We start from the raw sequence: 17,453 nt of genomic DNA, 5'->3' as shown, positions 1-17,453 counted from the left end.
CCAGAGGGACTTTATTGGAGTATCCAGAGAAGGGGCAAACTCCATCAGAGGCAGAGCAATCAACACACTTTTTCATTTTCAGCAAGGACTTCAAGGACACCTCTCCTCCTCCATCCCCGAGAGCCTTCTCGAACATACCACTGAAAGAAACACCTGACCTAATGTGTTCACTTGGGCTCAATCCAAAGACTGCTGAAGTCAGTGGAAAGATCACATTGTCTTCCTGGGGCACTGGATCAGGCCCCATATGGAGAAGCAGCATGGTCCCATTTGTAGCATCCAATAAGTTTTGCCAAAATTGTGACACATTCCTTTTAAATAAAGAGCTTCCCACTCTGTCCATGTGTTTATATCATGTTAGTCACCATGATATTGGACTGCAGTTCATACCTGCCTCAATAGTTAACATTAATAGCAGGAAGAGATGATGTTCTGGAGAGGGAAGATTCAGTCTCTAAACATCAATATCTTTAATACTTAGCTGGATGTCTGTTATAAAATGGATGCACTTAAAAGTTTCCTCTGGTATGATAGCCCCTCTTTAACCATTATTTCATTTGCTCATTGGAGACCAACTGGGTATACCACCGAATTCAATGGAAACTGAAGCTGGCTCAGTCTAAATGGAGTAAATTCACTGGGATTGAATGAAAGCCCTGTTCTGTTTCATTGCTCTGCAATGTGCAGGTTGTAATTCCAATTACAGTGAGGTAAACCTCCAATGATAGTTAAGTCGTGCTGGGAAATAGTAACTGCTCTGTAAGAAGTCACCACTGTGATTCCTGAAATCCAGATCCAAATAACATGAAATGCGTCAGCCCATAAAAGGTCACCATGTTAATCAGAACTCAGCATTATTACACTAGTTAATCCTATAGTGAAATCGTTATTGCAATGAATTTTTGCCATCCTAATCACTTGCATTGAAGCAGACTGTGATATCCCACTCAGAATTAAGATATGATGCTCATCATCAGAAAATGGCTTGTCAGACAACACTAATAAACTGGCTACTGTGCTATGTACTGGATAGAATGAGAACTGCTCAGTTGTGTGTTACAGGCACTGTATTTTTTTAATAGCTATGGAGATTATCCTTTAGCTCAAATATCTCAAGTATCTCAGAGGCCTGTGATTTCAGGACAAAGAAATATTAGTTCTGTCTCTAGTTTTGTGAGACGTTCCAAAATACCATTTTACAGCTAAAATATCTGATATTTGGGCTTTCACAGCATCATGAGCAGTGGAATTACATCTCAGAAGTTATAAAAGCAACCCCCATACCTGCATTATCTTGTCCAATTGTTTTTGATTTTCCACCACAATGATATTGGCTTTGCAGTCATAAGCAATGTAGTGGCAGGCCTCAGGAGAGTTGGTTGTATAGATGCCTGTGACAATTCCTCTGTTAAAAAAAAACGTGAATTTGAGGGCTAAGCAGGAAAACACTGAGTACGATACACTTTTCCCTTGATACTACAGTTCAGACACGCCGACTTCCCCAGTTTCCGGAGATGCTTGACCCCCGTTTTGCCCCAGGCGTTGCCCCCACTCCACCCTTCCCCAAAAAACTCTCACCCCCGCCCCGCCTCTTCCCGCCCCTACTTCGCCCCTGCTCCTCCCCCCAGCACCTCCTGCACACCATTGAACAGTTGATTGTGGTGGGCGGGAGGTGCTGGAGGGGGACGGGAAAGAGCTGATTGGCGGGGCCACCAGTGGGCAGGAGGCTGGGGGATGCAGGGGGAGGAGCTGCTTAGCGGGACCCACTAGGAGACAGGAGGGCTTGGGGGAGGGAGAGGAGCTGATCGGCCGGGCCCGCCAGCTGGCAGGAGGGCTGGGGGGAGAGGGGAAGTAACTGATATGCCGGGCTGCCGGTGCATGCTGAGCATCCACAATTTTTTTTTCTGTGGGTGCTTCAGTCCTGGAGCACCCCTGGAGTCGGCACCTTTGCTACAGTTGTTCAAAAGGGAAGAAGAATTTGAGATTGGATGAAACCCAGTGGAGTGCATAAGGGAAGGGTACACACAGTGTGCAGCATAGATGTGGCTGTCAGGCATGCCCCAGGTATTCTGCACAGCTAACAGTAACAGACACAAGAAAAGAGTCTGAAAAACAGCAACATTATGTGGTAGTGTGAATATCTGAAGCACCCAAGGCCTTGTCTAAGCTAGAGAAATTCATAATTGAAGCAATAATAGTGGAGGCTGTAGCGTAGGACTCAGCACTTTTACCCTACATGTTGCCTAGAGTAGCCTTAGACCATGCAATGGAAAAATGCCTAAGTCCTCTTTACAGAACATCCTCCAGTATTTCTGCCACTGATGGAGCTGCACTGATGGTGAATTACCAGTTTGAATTTTGCTGGCGTAAATGCACCCTCAGAGAGACCAAACCGAGAAATTGATTATTGGAATTAGACAGACAGACACTGTGACAGACAGAATTTGGCTGGTTAATACTTTGCTTGTCACTTCATCAATGTCATATTCTGCACTGGAACCAGGCCAGGGATCAGTTCATGGGCAGGCTCAGACGCACTGACAGGAAATTGGTAGGCTTTGGTCCATATCGCTCAAGGAACAGAGATAAGAGACAGTACAGTATCTTCTGTGTCTACTGCAGTTGGGGCTTTAGCAAAGAGGCTCATTTTGTGAGGTTTTGGATTGCTTTATTTTAGATACAGGGAAAGTAACAGGTCCCCACCATGTGACTGAACATACTTATGAGAAGGTAATCTTTTCAAATGAAACAATACTACTGGTCATAGTTTACGGGGTCTTTAACTCAACCCTAGAGGCACTGTGAGCCACAATAGCTCCAACATGTTTAGGGGCTATAAGAGAAAAGAGGTGGTTTATTTGGAGTGCACAAGGAGAATGAAATGTGGTTTCTCTTCTCTCCCTTTCTACAGGAGGGGATGGTCAGACTCTACAGAAGCAAATGCTACACTGGAAAACATTCATTCCTAGGCCTAGCACCGATCCAAAACTTACCCAGCAAAAATAGCTCCAACAGCTGACACGAACCATTCTGGAGAGTTAAATCCAAGTATTGCTACGCTGTGGAATCGTTCAAGACCAAGCTTAAAACAAAAGAGCAAACACTGGGATATGTAATGCAGGCATATTAGAGAGAAAGATATAGTCAACACACAAAAAAATAGATTTGGCTTCTTTATTATTTATGCATTTAAAAATGTACCCATCCATAGCTCTAGGCATAAGTGCAAAATGTATTAATAGACCATATATACAATAAAAATGGAATCACTGTCTGCAATTAACACTCCCTAAGTTCATGCAAACATAAGACTCTCCCATCCTTCACACCCAACTTCCCAGTCCAGCCCAGTCCCTCCAAGAAGGTCTGAAAAACAGAAGGGCTTTGCACCATGAACTGAAGTTCAACAAATATTAGACTTATCCCGTACTCAGAATCTTTACTAAATCCTTTTCACCTTGCCAGGTTAGATTTGTTTAATTATACTTACGGCCAGATTGTGGACTTAGTACATAGCCCCGAATGAGGAGTGTTGCAGAGCTGTATGGCCCTGGGGCATCTCTGTGAAGGATTATACTTCAAGTTCCCTAGGGAACAGGGAGAAATATGCATGCTGCCCTTAAGGATGTTCTCCCTGCATGCCCAGCCCACTCTGTTGGCTTGTGCAAGGTGGGCCATGAATCAGACCTCTCTATGACCCTCTATGTAATTTGCATCCCCAAGGAGCAAGTCCCCATTCTCAGGAGCACCAGGTCTGAGATTGTGCCCTTTTCCTACCTAGGGCCATACACGAGGAGAAGGCTCTGTGTGCCCTCCCTCCTGTGGCCATAAGGGATCAGAGCACAACCTAGTTGTTCATGTAGCGCTGCTCTGTTACTGTCTATAGTGACAGATGCCAACTTTTGTTGGCATTATTTTCTTTTGAACTCTTTCTGAAAAATATGCACTAGTTTCTAGAACATAATGAAAACTAACTAACATACTTGACATTTTAGCATCCAAAGATAATCTAAAGACCATGCCAACACTCTGCATCACAGACTCTAAAAAAATAGTCAGCCAAGACTCCTGTATTGCTCCTTTTCTTTTTACTCTTGTCTCCCTGATTGCAACTGCTTTCACAAGCAGAGTCTCACCTATTGACTTTGCCACTGTTTCTGCCAACACCTTTGCAAGAACAGGCATCAGTGCCATCTGCTACCATTGAAATATTAGTATCTGTCTGATATACAACTAAAATAGTATAATAAATATAACTATAACAATAATAATATATTAAATAGAAATATTTACTAATTTGCCTCTCATTGCCTTGGTCAATCATAAAAAAGAAAATTGCTAGCCAATTCAGAGATTTAAGAGACATAACTTGTTGGGGCCATCAAATATATGGTCCTTAAAAGGAAGGTAAATCCCAGGGGGCATTCCAGGATGAAACTCATCCTCTACTACGGGTTGAGGGGGTCTCATTAATATTTGAATGGTACAGTTACTAGAGATTTACTTCAATAAAGGCTGTTATGCAGAACACGCGACTGCTACTCTTCATAAGGACTGAAAACCCACAGGAATGTTTTCATGCTATGACCTGTAATAAAAAAACCTGCATAACGAGTATGGGTTTGGATTGTTGTTTTTTTAAACATTTACCTTCAAAAAGCTTTTGGCTGCTTTCCAGGAAAGATTGTAATACTCTGCAAATGTGATCTTTTCCCATTTTCCATTCTTTTTGCTGGCCATAGCATTGAGAGGCCCATATTTATCCACAGTCTCTTTGAACATCTGATGAACTGTTATTGGAGTTTGTGAACATGAGTGATCTATTCTCAGCTTGACCACACTATCAGCAAATGTAGTCCATAAAGGCTCTGAAAGGCAAGTTATTATCGAGATAGTAGATCAGTGAAAAAAATAGTGTGTGATCGTGTAATTAAAGACTACTATTATAATGCATATGCATGAAGGATCAAATTAAGGTTGCATGGGCAACTTTAATTCTGGCATTTCTAAACTTCTGCATGCTTGACTTTGCAACCTTAAAGTTCTTTTAACAGAGGGTATATTTTTTAAAAGTATAATTTCCTAATTTTTTAGAAAACTTAAAAATTGGAAAAAAAAAGTCATAATGTAGAACCATATTCACCCTCCACCTGATTCATCAGCAGAGTTGCGATCTTTAGAGCCACAGCACAGTCCATTACGACATATGCTAATGCAGTAACTGGTAGCAGCAGATGGCTGTACGTGAACATGAAACTAGAAGGGGATGGACACACACTTTGGATTTAACTACACAGGGTTCAGTCAAAGCTTTTTGACAAGCGTCAGGTAACTCGCAGAACGTAAGTCACACCTATAGTGCGCACACAGAACATCTGTTCCATTTTCAATTCACATGGTGTGAATACATGGCAGTGGTTTGCTGAGAACCGAGGGCATAAAGTTTTCGGTGAGTATCCCATGGTCCTTTATTTTGCAGCTGACCAACATGCATCCTAGAATTGTTTTTGCTGTGATTTGTGGGAAGCCAGGTGATTTCACGTTTTTTTTTAAATCCCATGTTTCCACTGTCTTCCCCCCATACATCCTTTCTGGGCAATTTCACACCATTTTTGAATTGCTGTCTTCTGGCATGGACCCAACAATGCTCCGTACTGCTATGGTGACAAGCACAAATATGCAGAGGCTAGTTGGGCTGTATTACAGCAGCCATAGCCAGATGACTTCAGCAGCAGACTTTGCCCAACACACCACTGAGCAGATGATGTGGGAGCAGGAGACTATTCTGTGGCAGACGCAGCAGCTCCTCCAGCTGCAGAAGAACACCTTGAGGCAATTGCAGCAGGATGAAGAAGAAGAGGACAATGCCAAGTCGTTGGAATTAGAGCACTGGTTCCTGGATCTGCCATGTGGCATTCAGCGCTGTTTCAGGGCCTGGGAAACCAGCATGGATTGGTGGGAGAGGATCGTTTTGCAGACCTGGGACAACCAGCTGTAGCGAGAGAACTTCAGAGTGGGAAGGACTACCTTTTCTGTGATCTGTGCAGAACTGACCCAAAGCTGCAGCTACAAGCACTGTAGTACCAATATGCAGTGTGCCATACCCATAGAGAAGCAGGTCACCATTGCCATCTGGAAACTGGCCACCCCAGAATGCTACCGATCTGTAGCCAGCCAACTTTGCATGGGGAGATCAACTGCTGGAGCCACTCTCATGCAGGCCCTATGCCACTGATAAGGTGCTGTCCAGCCAGGTCATAAACTGGGTAGTGCTCCAGAGATTATTGATGGCTTTGCATGGGGCAACTGATAGAACCTATGTGCCTATAATTTGACACACACACCCCAGCATGCCCCCTCCCCTCAGGATGCAGAATTTATAAACAAGAAAGGGGTATTTAACCCTGGTGCTTCAAGACCTGGTTGGCCACCGCAGTAGGTTTACAGACATAAGTGCAGGCTGGTAGGGTCCACAGTGCTAGGATCTTTCAGAACGCCGTTCTATTTAAATTAATGGGAAAAGGACTGTTTTTCCCTGAGGACTACTGTGGACATTAATGGCGTAGACGTAGGTCCAGTTATTCTGGGAGACCTGACTTATCCTCTGATGCCCATTATGGTCCTTTGGATGATAATTTAAGTGAACTAGAACATACTGTCATCAATGAAATATAGTCTGTGGATACTCATACCTCGATGCCTCTGTCATGCAGTCTGGAGTGGCTCACAGCTGTGAGTGCCTACCTCAGGGCAGAGTGTCAGAAAACAGGGCAGACACCCCAAATTGGTGGTGTATTCTATAATTAGATTTTACCAAGCCAGTAACAACTGTGAACTTCTGGATCACAGTTCCAATCTTACCATGGAGTCAAAGACACTACCCTTAGATGCCCCAGTCTATCTTTCCACTATTTTTCCATTGAGACAAATGGAACTTAGTGATAAATGGTCACTTACACCAAAGATCACACCACATTTAGGTTTCTCCCAGTTCCAAGAGACCAGTCACTTACCTCAGATCAACTGGTACTCTAGATCTTACAATAAAGACAGTATATGTAGCCAATCCCATAAAAAACTATCTAAAGGTTTATTAACTAGGAAAAAGAAATAAGGAAGTTATTTACAGGTTAAGAGTAACAGCCGTGTTAGTCTGTATTCACAAAAAGAAAAGGAGTACTTGTGGCACCTTAGAGACTAACCAATTTATTTGAGCATAAGCTTTCGTGAGCTACAGCATCTGATGAAGTGAGCTGTAGCTCACAAAAGCTTTATGCTCAAATAAATTGGTTAGTCTCTAAGGTGCCACAAGTACTCCTTTTCTTTTTACAGGTTAAAGCAACCAAACATATACACACAAATAAGTTATCTAAATCCTAAGAGTGCCAGAGTTTTAGTGATCTATCAATTCAAAGTCTCTTTCAGGGTGGACCCAAGAGGCAGCCCCAGGGGATCTCTGTCTTCAGTTTGGTGTTTCTAAACCTGTCAGAGTTCAAACAGCCAAAAAGATGGAAAATGTTCATGTGACTTTGTTTTATTTTTCATTCAGCTTCTAAGACACAGGGCAAGTTTCCTTGCACATAGTATTTCCTGATGCAATAGGGCCATTAACCAATCTTTTTTATTGTGATGTTCCTTGATGGCCCAACTGATTTTGATAGTCCTTTGGGATAGGCAGGGAACAAGTCCTGTGCCTGGATTCACAAGTTCAGAGCAAACATTCTCAAAGACATAAAGCAAAACGTACATGTTTTCTTATAGCATGGAATACCCACATTGCATGTGAGATTAATACAGGCAGCAACTTACAATCATTTCATAGAATCATAGAATCATAGAATATCAGGGTTGGAAGGGACCCCAGAAGGTCATCTAGTCCAACCCCCTGCTCAAAGCAGGACCAATTCCCAGTTAAATCATCCCAGCCAGAGCTTTGTCAAGCCTGACCTTAAAAACCTCTAAGGAAGGAGATTCTACCACCTCCCTAGGTAACGCATTCCAGTGTTTCACCACCCTCTTAGTGAAAAAGTTTTTCCTAATATCCAATCTAAACCTCCCCCACTGCAACTTGAGACCATTACTCCTCGTTCTGTCATCTGCTACCATTGAGAACAGTTTAGAGCCATCCTCTTTGGAACCCCCTTTCAGGTAGTTGAAAGCAGCTATCAAATCCCCCCTCATTCTTCTCTTCTGCAGGCTAAACAATCCCAGCTCCCTCAGCCTCTCCTCATAACTCATGTGTTCCAGAACCCTAATCATTTTTGTTGCCCTTCGCTGGACTCTCTCCAATTTATCCACATCCTTCTTGAAGTGTGGGGCCCAAAACTGGACACAGTACTCCAGATGAGGCCTCACCAATGTCGAATAGAGGGGAACGATCACGTCCCTCGATCTGCTCGCTATGCCCCTACTTATACATCCCAAAATGCCATTGGCCTTCTTGGCAACAAGGGCACACTGCTGACTCATATCCAGCTTCTCGTCCACTATCACCCCTAGGTCCTTTTCCGCAGAACTGCTGCCTAGCCATTCGGTCCCTAGTCTGTAGCTGTGCATTGGGTTCTTCCGTCCTAAGTGCAGGACCCTGCACTTATCCTTATTGAACCTCATCAGATTTCTTTTGGCCCAATCCTCCAATTTGTCTAGGTCCTTCTCTATCCTATCCCTCCCCTCCAGCGTATCTACCACTCCTCCCAGTTTAGTATCATCCGCAAATTTGCTGAGAGTGCAATCCACACCATCCTCCAGATCATTTATGAAGATATTGAACAAAACCGGCCCCAGGACTGACCCTTGGGGCACTCCACTTGATACCAGCTGCCAACTAGACATGGAGCCATTGATCACTACCCGTTGAGCCCGACAATCTAGCCAGCTTTCTACCCACCTTATAGTCCAAATACTAAATACATTCTTATAAGGTTAATACCTATTTTGAGCAAAATTAACATACAGGCAAACTGATCTGGTTTCCAGCTGTGAGTTTGTTAGGTCTTAGCTAATGCCTGCAGTCTGGCTGGCAGGTAGCCTGCCAGCATCACAGCCTCCTCATCAGAAGCTATTTCATGTCAGTTAGAATTGGAGTCAACTCTGAGAGGAAGTATCTGATATTCATTTTCTTTTTTATATACTATCAAACAAGATTCAGAGAATGGAAGTCAGTCTGATCTCTTCTTAATACTATGTTATGTTTGGCATAGGCCAGTAAACAGTAGGTTGCTATTTGGTATGAATTATTATAAATGCTTACAGCAATTTTTGTTATAAATACTTCAAAACAAACAAAATAAACAAAATAAGCTCTTTGCACATGCCAGAGCTTTAATGCTTTTTCAGTCTGATTGCTTTACAAGGAAGCAAAGGAGAAAGCAAACTTTAAGCTAGCTTGCATGACTTGCTATGAAACTTTGAGCTTTTTTTACAATATTGCCTCATAACAAAATATTAAGCTTCAGGACTAGAAAAAAAAAAGGAATTTATTATCTGATCTATCTTGGCATCTGGAAAACTGCCAGATGGTGGAACAGCCCAGCACATGCACAAGTAAGCAGGGCCTTTCAGTTTCCTGACAGCAGGATATATTCCCACTCCCGTGCTCCAACTGCTGTCATTGAATAATCTATTTTTTTATTTTCACATCAAATCTCACTTGGGGTTGCCAAAGAACTGACCTATCCTTTTCATGGGAAAGTCACAGATCTAGCAGTTGATGGGTCAGGGGAAAGGGAGGAAAAAGATTAAGGTGTGACTGTGTTCTTCCATAGCTCTTGCACATATGCCAAAATTGAAGCTGACAAGAAGTCAATTTCACAGTCTGGACATGATGGCTTCCGAAACGACATTTGTGTACCCAGCCAGATATGTCCAAAAATGGGTGGAAAAGCGATCCAGAGCAGCATAAAGACTCCATAAAGCTGGGATAGTTGGTATCCTGAGTATTCCATAGCAAAAGGGGATTCCCCAGGTGCGGCAGAGTCAGAGTGGAAGGCATAGTCTGGGGAAAGAGGATGTGGCCAGAGAGCAGCTGCACTCTACTGCTAGGGAAGTTGGGAGCAACTCAGAGCAGTCCTGAGTCCTGGAGCTGCTCTAAATTGTGCCTCCACCAAACCAGCCTTCAAAATGCCTTAAGATAGGGAAAAATGTGGGACAAAGATCCAAAATGAGGGGCACATAAAATTATTCTTGCAAAAACTTAAAATGTTGAAGGATTCATCCCTTTAGTGTAAACAGGCTATAACTTCAGTTCCATGATTCTTTAGTTCCGATGTAAATAACTTTCAGCAATAAAAGTGAGGGTACACCAGATAGGTATGCAGCATAGCTAGCTTGGGAACTAAAATGATCAATGCCTCTTGAAATAAGGTACAACTGAGATATATGGATTGAGGAGTCACAAAGGTAGCATAAAACCGACTTTGCTCCCTTGGTTCCATGCTGAGCCCAGCTTAATCAGACCAGAGGATACAGCCTAGCTGTAGAGAATTATAAAAATTACAGATAAAGGTAAAAGTAGAGAATAAAGACAGACTGCACAGGAAATTAAGTTAATGAGACTTTTCAAGTTCACAAGAAGTGAAGGAGGATGTGGGGTCTCAAAGAGAAGTCAGCAATCACTGATTGAAAAGTGTTAAACATTGCTTAAAAAGTTAGTCATTTGCTACCCTGTCTCACGTATTGGCTCCAAATAAAGAGTAAAGCAGAATGAAAACTGAAATAAGCTGTGGCAGATAGCAGACAAAGGACCACTGCATAACAACACAACACAACAATACAGCATTTCTTGATTAGAAATTTGCTCTCGTTCTAAGAAGAAAAGCTTGTAAGACTATGTGGAACAGTACCAGCTGGTAACCCCTGCCAAAATATTTAACTAGCTTATCCCACATTAATCATAAGGCAGCACCACACAACTGTGTCATTTCAATTTACCTAAGAACATAAGAACAGCTATACAGAGTCAGACCAGTGGTCCATCTAACCCAGTATCCTGTCTTCCAACAGTGGACAGTGCAAGGTGCTTCAAAGGGAATAAATAGAATAGGCAACCATCGAGTGATCCATTCCCTGTCATCCACTCCCCGCTTCTGGCAATCAGAGGCTAGGGGCACCCAGAGAATGGGGTTGCATCCCTGACCATCTTGGCTAATAGCTATTGATGGACCTATCCTCCATGACCCTATCTAATTCTTTTTTTAACCCCGTTATACTTTTGGCCTTCACAACATCCCCTGGCAATAAGTTCCACAGGTTGACTGTATATTGTGTGAAGAAGTATTTCCTTTTGTTTGTTTTAAACCTGCTGCCTCTTAATTTCATTGGATGACCCCCTGGCTCTTGTATTATGTTAAGGGGTAATAACACTTCCTTATTCACTTTCTCCACATCATTCAAGCTTTTGTAGACCTCTATCATATCCCCTCTTAACTGTCTGTTTTCCAAGCTGAAAAGTCCCAGTCTTTTTAATCTCTCCTCATACAGAAGCTGTTCCATACCCTTAATTATTTTTCTGCCCTTCTTTGTACCTTTTTCAATTCTAATATATCTTTTTTGAGATGGAGTGACCAAAAATCATTGGAGATTTTTAAAAGCAGGTTAGACAAACACCTGTCAGGAATGGTCTAGAATGATAGCTTAGTCCTGCCATGAGTGCAGGGGACTGGACTAGATGACCTCTCGAGGTCCCTTCCAGTCCTATGGTTCTATGAAAACGACACACAGTATTGAAGGTGTGGGATTACCATGGATTTATATAGTGGCATTATGATATTTTCTGTTTTATCATCTATCCCTTTCTAACATTCTGTTAGATTTTTTGACTGCTGTACCACACTGAGTGGATGTTTTCAAATAACTATCCACAATGACTCCAAGATCTCTTTCCTGATTAGTTGTAGCTAAATTAGCCCCCATCATTTTGTATGTAGAGTTGGGATTATGTTTTCCAATGTGCATTACTTTGCATTTATCAGCATTGAATTCCATCTGCCATTTTGTTGCCCAGTCACCCAGTTTTGTGAGATCCCTTTGTAACTCTTTGCAGTCTGCTTTGGATTTAACTATCTTGAGTAATTTTGTAATTTCTGCAAATTTTGCCACTTCTTTGTTTGCCCCTTTTTCCAGATCATTTATGAATATGTTGAATAGCACTGGTCCCAGTACAGGTCCATGTGGGACAACACTATTTACCTCTCTCTATTCTGAAAACTGACCGTTTATTCCTATCCTTTGTTTCCTTTTAACCTGTTACTGATGTATGAGGACCTTCCCTCTTAACCCATAACTGCTTACTTTGCTTAAAAGCCTTTGGCAAGGGACCTTGTTAAAGGCTTTCTGAAACTCCAAGTACACTGTTTCCACTGGATCACCTTTATACATGTTTGTTGACCCCCTTGAAGAATTCTAATAGATTGGTGAGGCATGATTTCCCTTTACAAAAACCGTGTTGACTCTTCCTCAACAAATTGTGTTTATCTGTGTGTCTGATAATTCTGTTCATTACTATAGATTTAACCAATTTGCCTGGTTCTGAAATTAGGTTTACTGGCCTGTATTTGCTAGGATCACCTCTGGAGCCCTTTTTAAAAATTAGCATCACATTAGCTATCCACCAGTTATGTGGCACAGAGTCCAATTTAAATGATAAGTTACATACCACAGCTAGTAGTTCTGCAACTTTATACTTGAGTTCCTTCAGAACTCTTGAGTGAATACCATCTGGTCTTGGTGACTTATTGCTGTTTAATTTATCAGTTTATTCCAAAGCCTCCTCTACTGACACCTCAGTCTAGGACAGTTCCTCAGATCTGTCACCTAACAAGAATGGCTCAGGTGTGGGAATCTCCCTCATATCCTCTGAAGTGAAGACCAATGCAAATAATTCATTTAGCTTCTCCTCAATGGCCTAATCTTCCTTTAATGCTCCTTTAGCACCTTGATCATCCAGGCTTTGTTTGGCAGGCTTGTTTGGCAGGCTTCCTGTTTCTGATGTACTTAAAAAAATTTGCTATTAGTTTTTGAGTCTTTAGCTAGTTGCTCTTCAAATTCTTTTTTGGCCTGCCTAATTATACTTTTACACTTGACTTGCCAGAGTTTATACACCTTTCTACTTTCCTCTGTAGGATTTAACTTCCAGTTTTTAAAGGATGCCTTTTGGTCTCTAACCACTTCTTTTGCTTTGTTATTTAACGATGGTGGCACTTTTTTGTCCTCTTACTATGTTTTTACCCCAAATTAAATTGAGTCACTACTATGGAGCTTTTAAAAAGTTTCCATGCAGCTTGCAGGTGTTTCATTTTTGGGACTGTACCTTTTAATTTCTGTTTAACAAGCTTCCTCATTTTTGTGTAATTCCACTTTCTGAAGTTAAATTCTACTATGGTGGGCTTCTTTGGTGTCCCTCTTCCCCATAAGGATGTTAAATTTAATTATATTATGGTCGTTATTACCAAGTGGTTCAGCTATATTCACCTCTTGGACCAGATCCTGTGCTCCACTTAGGACTAAATCAAGAATTGCCTCTCCCCTTGTGGGTTCCAGGACTAGCTACTCCAAGAAGCAGTCATTTATGGTGTCAAGAAACTTTATCTCTGCATCCCGTTCTGAGGTGACACGTATCCAGTCAATATGGGGATAGCTGAAATCCCCCTTTATTATTGAGTTTTTATTTTTATAGCCTCTCCAATCTCCCAGAGCATTTCACAATTGCCATCACCATCCTGGTCATGTGGTGGGAGTATATTCCTACTTCTGTAGTCTTATTATTCAAGCACGAGAATTTCTATCCAGAGAGATTTAATAGTACTGTTTGATTCATTTAAGATTTTTATTATATTTGACTCTATGCTTTCTTTCACATATAGTGTCACTCCCCCACCAGCATGACCTACTCTGTCATTGCTATAGATTTTGTATCCTGGTATTACCATGTCCCATTGCTTATCATCATTCCACCAAGTTTCTGTGGTGCCTATTATATTAATATCCTCACTCCTTTTACTGTTTCCTTCGCTCTCTCTCTCTCGCTCTCTCTGTCTCATGTCCTTAGCTAGCTAGTACATGATACTAATCTCTAAGAAAGAGAGCTCGTATGTCTAGTTTTTAGAATAGGGGAAGGACATCTGAGTTCTATTCCCAGCTCTGTCACAGACACACTGTATGACCTTGAGCAAGTTGTTTAACCTTTATGTGCCTTAGTTTCCCCATCTGTAAACTGAGGATAATAATCATTACACCTCAGAGATGTTGAGATTTAATTAATTAAAGCTTGTAATGTGCTTTGAGATCACTGAGTAAAAGGCACCAGAAAAACTGAAATTAGTAATCAAGATGAAGATTGATGTCAAAAATTTCAACTGTAATGAAAAATGGAAAATCAAGGAGAATAATGACCAATACTATCCCCAAGGATACATCTACCACAGGCTATAATAAAATAAAAAATATGATTATATCAAGTTGTTATAGCGTGTCTGGACTCATAGGTTCTCTTTCAGTTCTGCCAACTAACTCACTGTATGACCTTGGGTTTAACCTCTTTGTGGTTTGGTATAGCTGTAGAATGAAGATAATATTATTTGCCTACCTCAAAAATGCTTTGATATGTTCAAAGCATGGATGCACAATAGAAGTACAAATTATTATTACTAGGTTGTCCCTTACAGCCCAGAAAAGTTCGTCTTCAATTATTTATTTATATTTTATGCTGTCTCTCTTGCAAAGTCTAGTGTTGCCTGAGACATAATTGTGAATCTGTGCTCTGGCAATGTTTATTTTCAGTCTGATGTAGCAAGTTAGTATGCACTGTTTTTTGCACTATCTGCTGTATAAATATCAACAGAATAGGAAGGGTTATTCAAAGACAAGACTGGAAATTCAAATTAACATTACTTTGAATAAACATGACTCCAGTAGATTTGTGCCTCCACCCTTCACTTGGGACACTTTCCAGAGATGGCTAGCAGGCAGCTCTATGAAGCAATGTTCCCAAGACCAATATAAGAGCAGAAGGAAATAGGCGGAAGTCAGTCATAGCACAACAATTCCAGTGTCCTCTGTCAAACTCTTTTTAAAGCAGCCAGCACTATTAGACATTTTATGGGTATACGTTACAAAACCAAATATTTAAAAATTGTGTGGAGAGTCCTCTATTAGAGCTTGCTGTAGAAGTGCCATAATCTGGAAAGTGTCTCTATTCCTGGAGTCACCGAATCATAAAATGGTGTCAATCATTGCTGATACCTGCTACAGATTAAGCATGATTTGCAGAATGCTTAAACTCTTAGTGACTTCCAACATAATACCCATGCTCTTTGAATGGATTGGATGACACGTAAAACCTAAGAACATCTTGACATCCTGCAAGGCCAGAACAATCCTGACCCAGGAAGCTTCAGGAAGCAGTTAGCTTGATGAATCATCTGCTCAAGCAGGACATTCTAAATCAATAAAAAGAACAGGAGTACTTGTGGCACCTTAGAGACTAACAAATTTATTTGAGCATAAGCTTTCGTGGGCTACAGCCCACTTCATCGGCTGCATTCAGTGGAACATACAGGAGGATGATTTTATATACACAGAGAACATGAAACAATGGGTGTTACCATGCACACTATAACGAGAGTGATCACTTAAGGTGAGCTGTTACCAGCAGGAGAGAAAAAAACCTTTTGTAGTGATAATCAAGATGGGCCATTTCCAGCAGTTGACAAGAACGTGTGAGGAACAGTAGGGGGGAAAAAAAACACACAAAGTAAAACTATTTCCCCGTGTTTAATGACACATCCACTCCCAGTCTTTATTCAAGCCTAATTTAATAGTGTCCAGTTTGCAAATTAATTCCAATTCAGCAGTTTCTCGTTGGAGTCTGTTTCTGAAGTTTTTTTGTTGTAATATTGCGACTTTTAGGTCTATAGTCGTCTGATTTGTGTCCATTTATTCTTTTATGTAGAGATTGTCCAGTTTGGCCATTGTGCCAGCAATGCCCCTCTGCCATGTACATTGGCCAAATCAGACGTCAAGAATTATAACATTCAAAAACCAGTCAGAGAACACTTCAATCTCTCTGGTCAGGCTGAATTGGAATTAATTTGCAAACTGGACACCATTAAATTAGGCCTGAATAAAGACTGGGAGTGGATGTGTCATTAGACAAAGTAAAATTATTTCTCTGTGTTTGTTTTCCCCTCCTACTGTTCCTCACACGTTCTTGTCAACTGCTGGAAATGGCCCATCTTGATTATCACTACAAAAGGTTTTTTTTTCTCTCCTGTTGGTAATAGCTCACCTTAAATGATTGCTCTCGTTATAGTGTGCATGGTAACACCTATTGTTTCATGTTCTCTGTGTATATAAAATCGTCCTACTGTATTTTCCACTGCATGCATCCGATTAAATTGGCTGTAGCCCACGAAAGCTTATGCTCAAATGAATTTGTTAGTCTCGAAGGTGCCACAAATACTCCTGTTCTTTTTGTGCGTACAGACTAACACGGCTGCTACTCTGAAATCTAAATCAATAGACGCTCTTGTCCTATATATTTGAACCATCAAGGAGAACACTGAAAGATACAACCTCATGTCTATGTTGACAAGATGCAAGACTCAGGGTTTCTTCTCCACCAGTCATAATATTTATTGTTATTTCTCTTATCTCTTGGAGTTGGTCACTTAGGAAGTTGTTGATTATGCAATTATGGGTCTCCTGCTGCTACATATCACAAGCACATAGGAGGAAGAACAACTGTATTGTGTTCTAGTTTTCAAGCAGGTGAAGAAGAGCTGGACTTCTAGAGCAGATTGACTCCTTGTTGGAAGAAACATTAGGCAATACAGAGCCAGAATATGTTTTTTCTAATCTACTGTATTCATGGAGATAGCAAAAGCACATCTTTAAGGGAAGAGAACATGTTAGCAACACTTCTAGATCTGTGTCTCAAAAGAAAACTCCAAATTTCTACTCACTGCAGATGTGGTATATAGCTCAACAGTTCTCCAGAAACAAGTGTTAAATATCACATTACTCTCTTTATTATCCACACCAACTAAAATGTACTTCAGAATATTCCTGGGACTCATTTTGCTCTTACTTGTACAAGTTTTACACTGGCTTTGGTGGGGTTACTTCTGATTCACACCAGCATAACTGAGAACAGAATCAGGCTCACTGAGATTAGGCTGAGTCACTGCAGTGCTATGACATATTCTGAGGATCTGGAGACTGGAAACCAGGTCTGCAGAGCCTGGGGTAACTAATATTTCCACAGTACCACCAAGAGGCCATGGTCAGGGAGCACTGTGGAGAATAGGTGCTGCAGGAAATACCACCTATGAGATCCAGAGTGTCTGTATCCTGCTGCCTTCTGATTGGACAAGTGCCTCCACTTAACCCCAGGAGTTGGCCCAGGAAGTTGTTTGGGTAACCACACAGATCTTGGCCTGCTACAACGTCAGACTTTG

General features: G+C 41.4%; 1 protein-coding gene across 3 annotated transcripts in view; it reads right to left on the bottom strand.

The window, feature by feature from the left end:
• Positions 1 to 17,453, bottom strand: part of ACSBG1 (acyl-CoA synthetase bubblegum family member 1) — a 68,970-nt gene that overhangs the window by 29,997 nt on the left and 21,520 nt on the right. For all 3 annotated transcript variants that reach the window (XM_073303550.2, XM_073303551.2, XM_073303552.2), the window contains exons 3-5: positions 4,651 to 4,868; positions 2,994 to 3,082; positions 1,285 to 1,405 (exon numbers count right to left, since the gene is read on the bottom strand). In XM_073303550.2, the coding sequence (XP_073159651.1) occupies positions 1,285 to 1,405; positions 2,994 to 3,082; positions 4,651 to 4,868 (428 nt within the window). The remainder of the gene's footprint in view (positions 1 to 1,284; positions 1,406 to 2,993; positions 3,083 to 4,650; positions 4,869 to 17,453) is intronic.

Source organism: Lepidochelys kempii, chromosome 10 (assembly GCF_965140285.1).
Source record: "Lepidochelys kempii isolate rLepKem1 chromosome 10, rLepKem1.hap1, whole genome shotgun sequence".
In the NCBI taxonomy this organism is placed as follows: Eukaryota; Metazoa; Chordata; order Testudines; family Cheloniidae; genus Lepidochelys; species Lepidochelys kempii.
The sequence above is the reverse complement of the archived record's forward strand: the minus strand, read 5'-3'. Positions and strand labels throughout refer to the sequence as shown.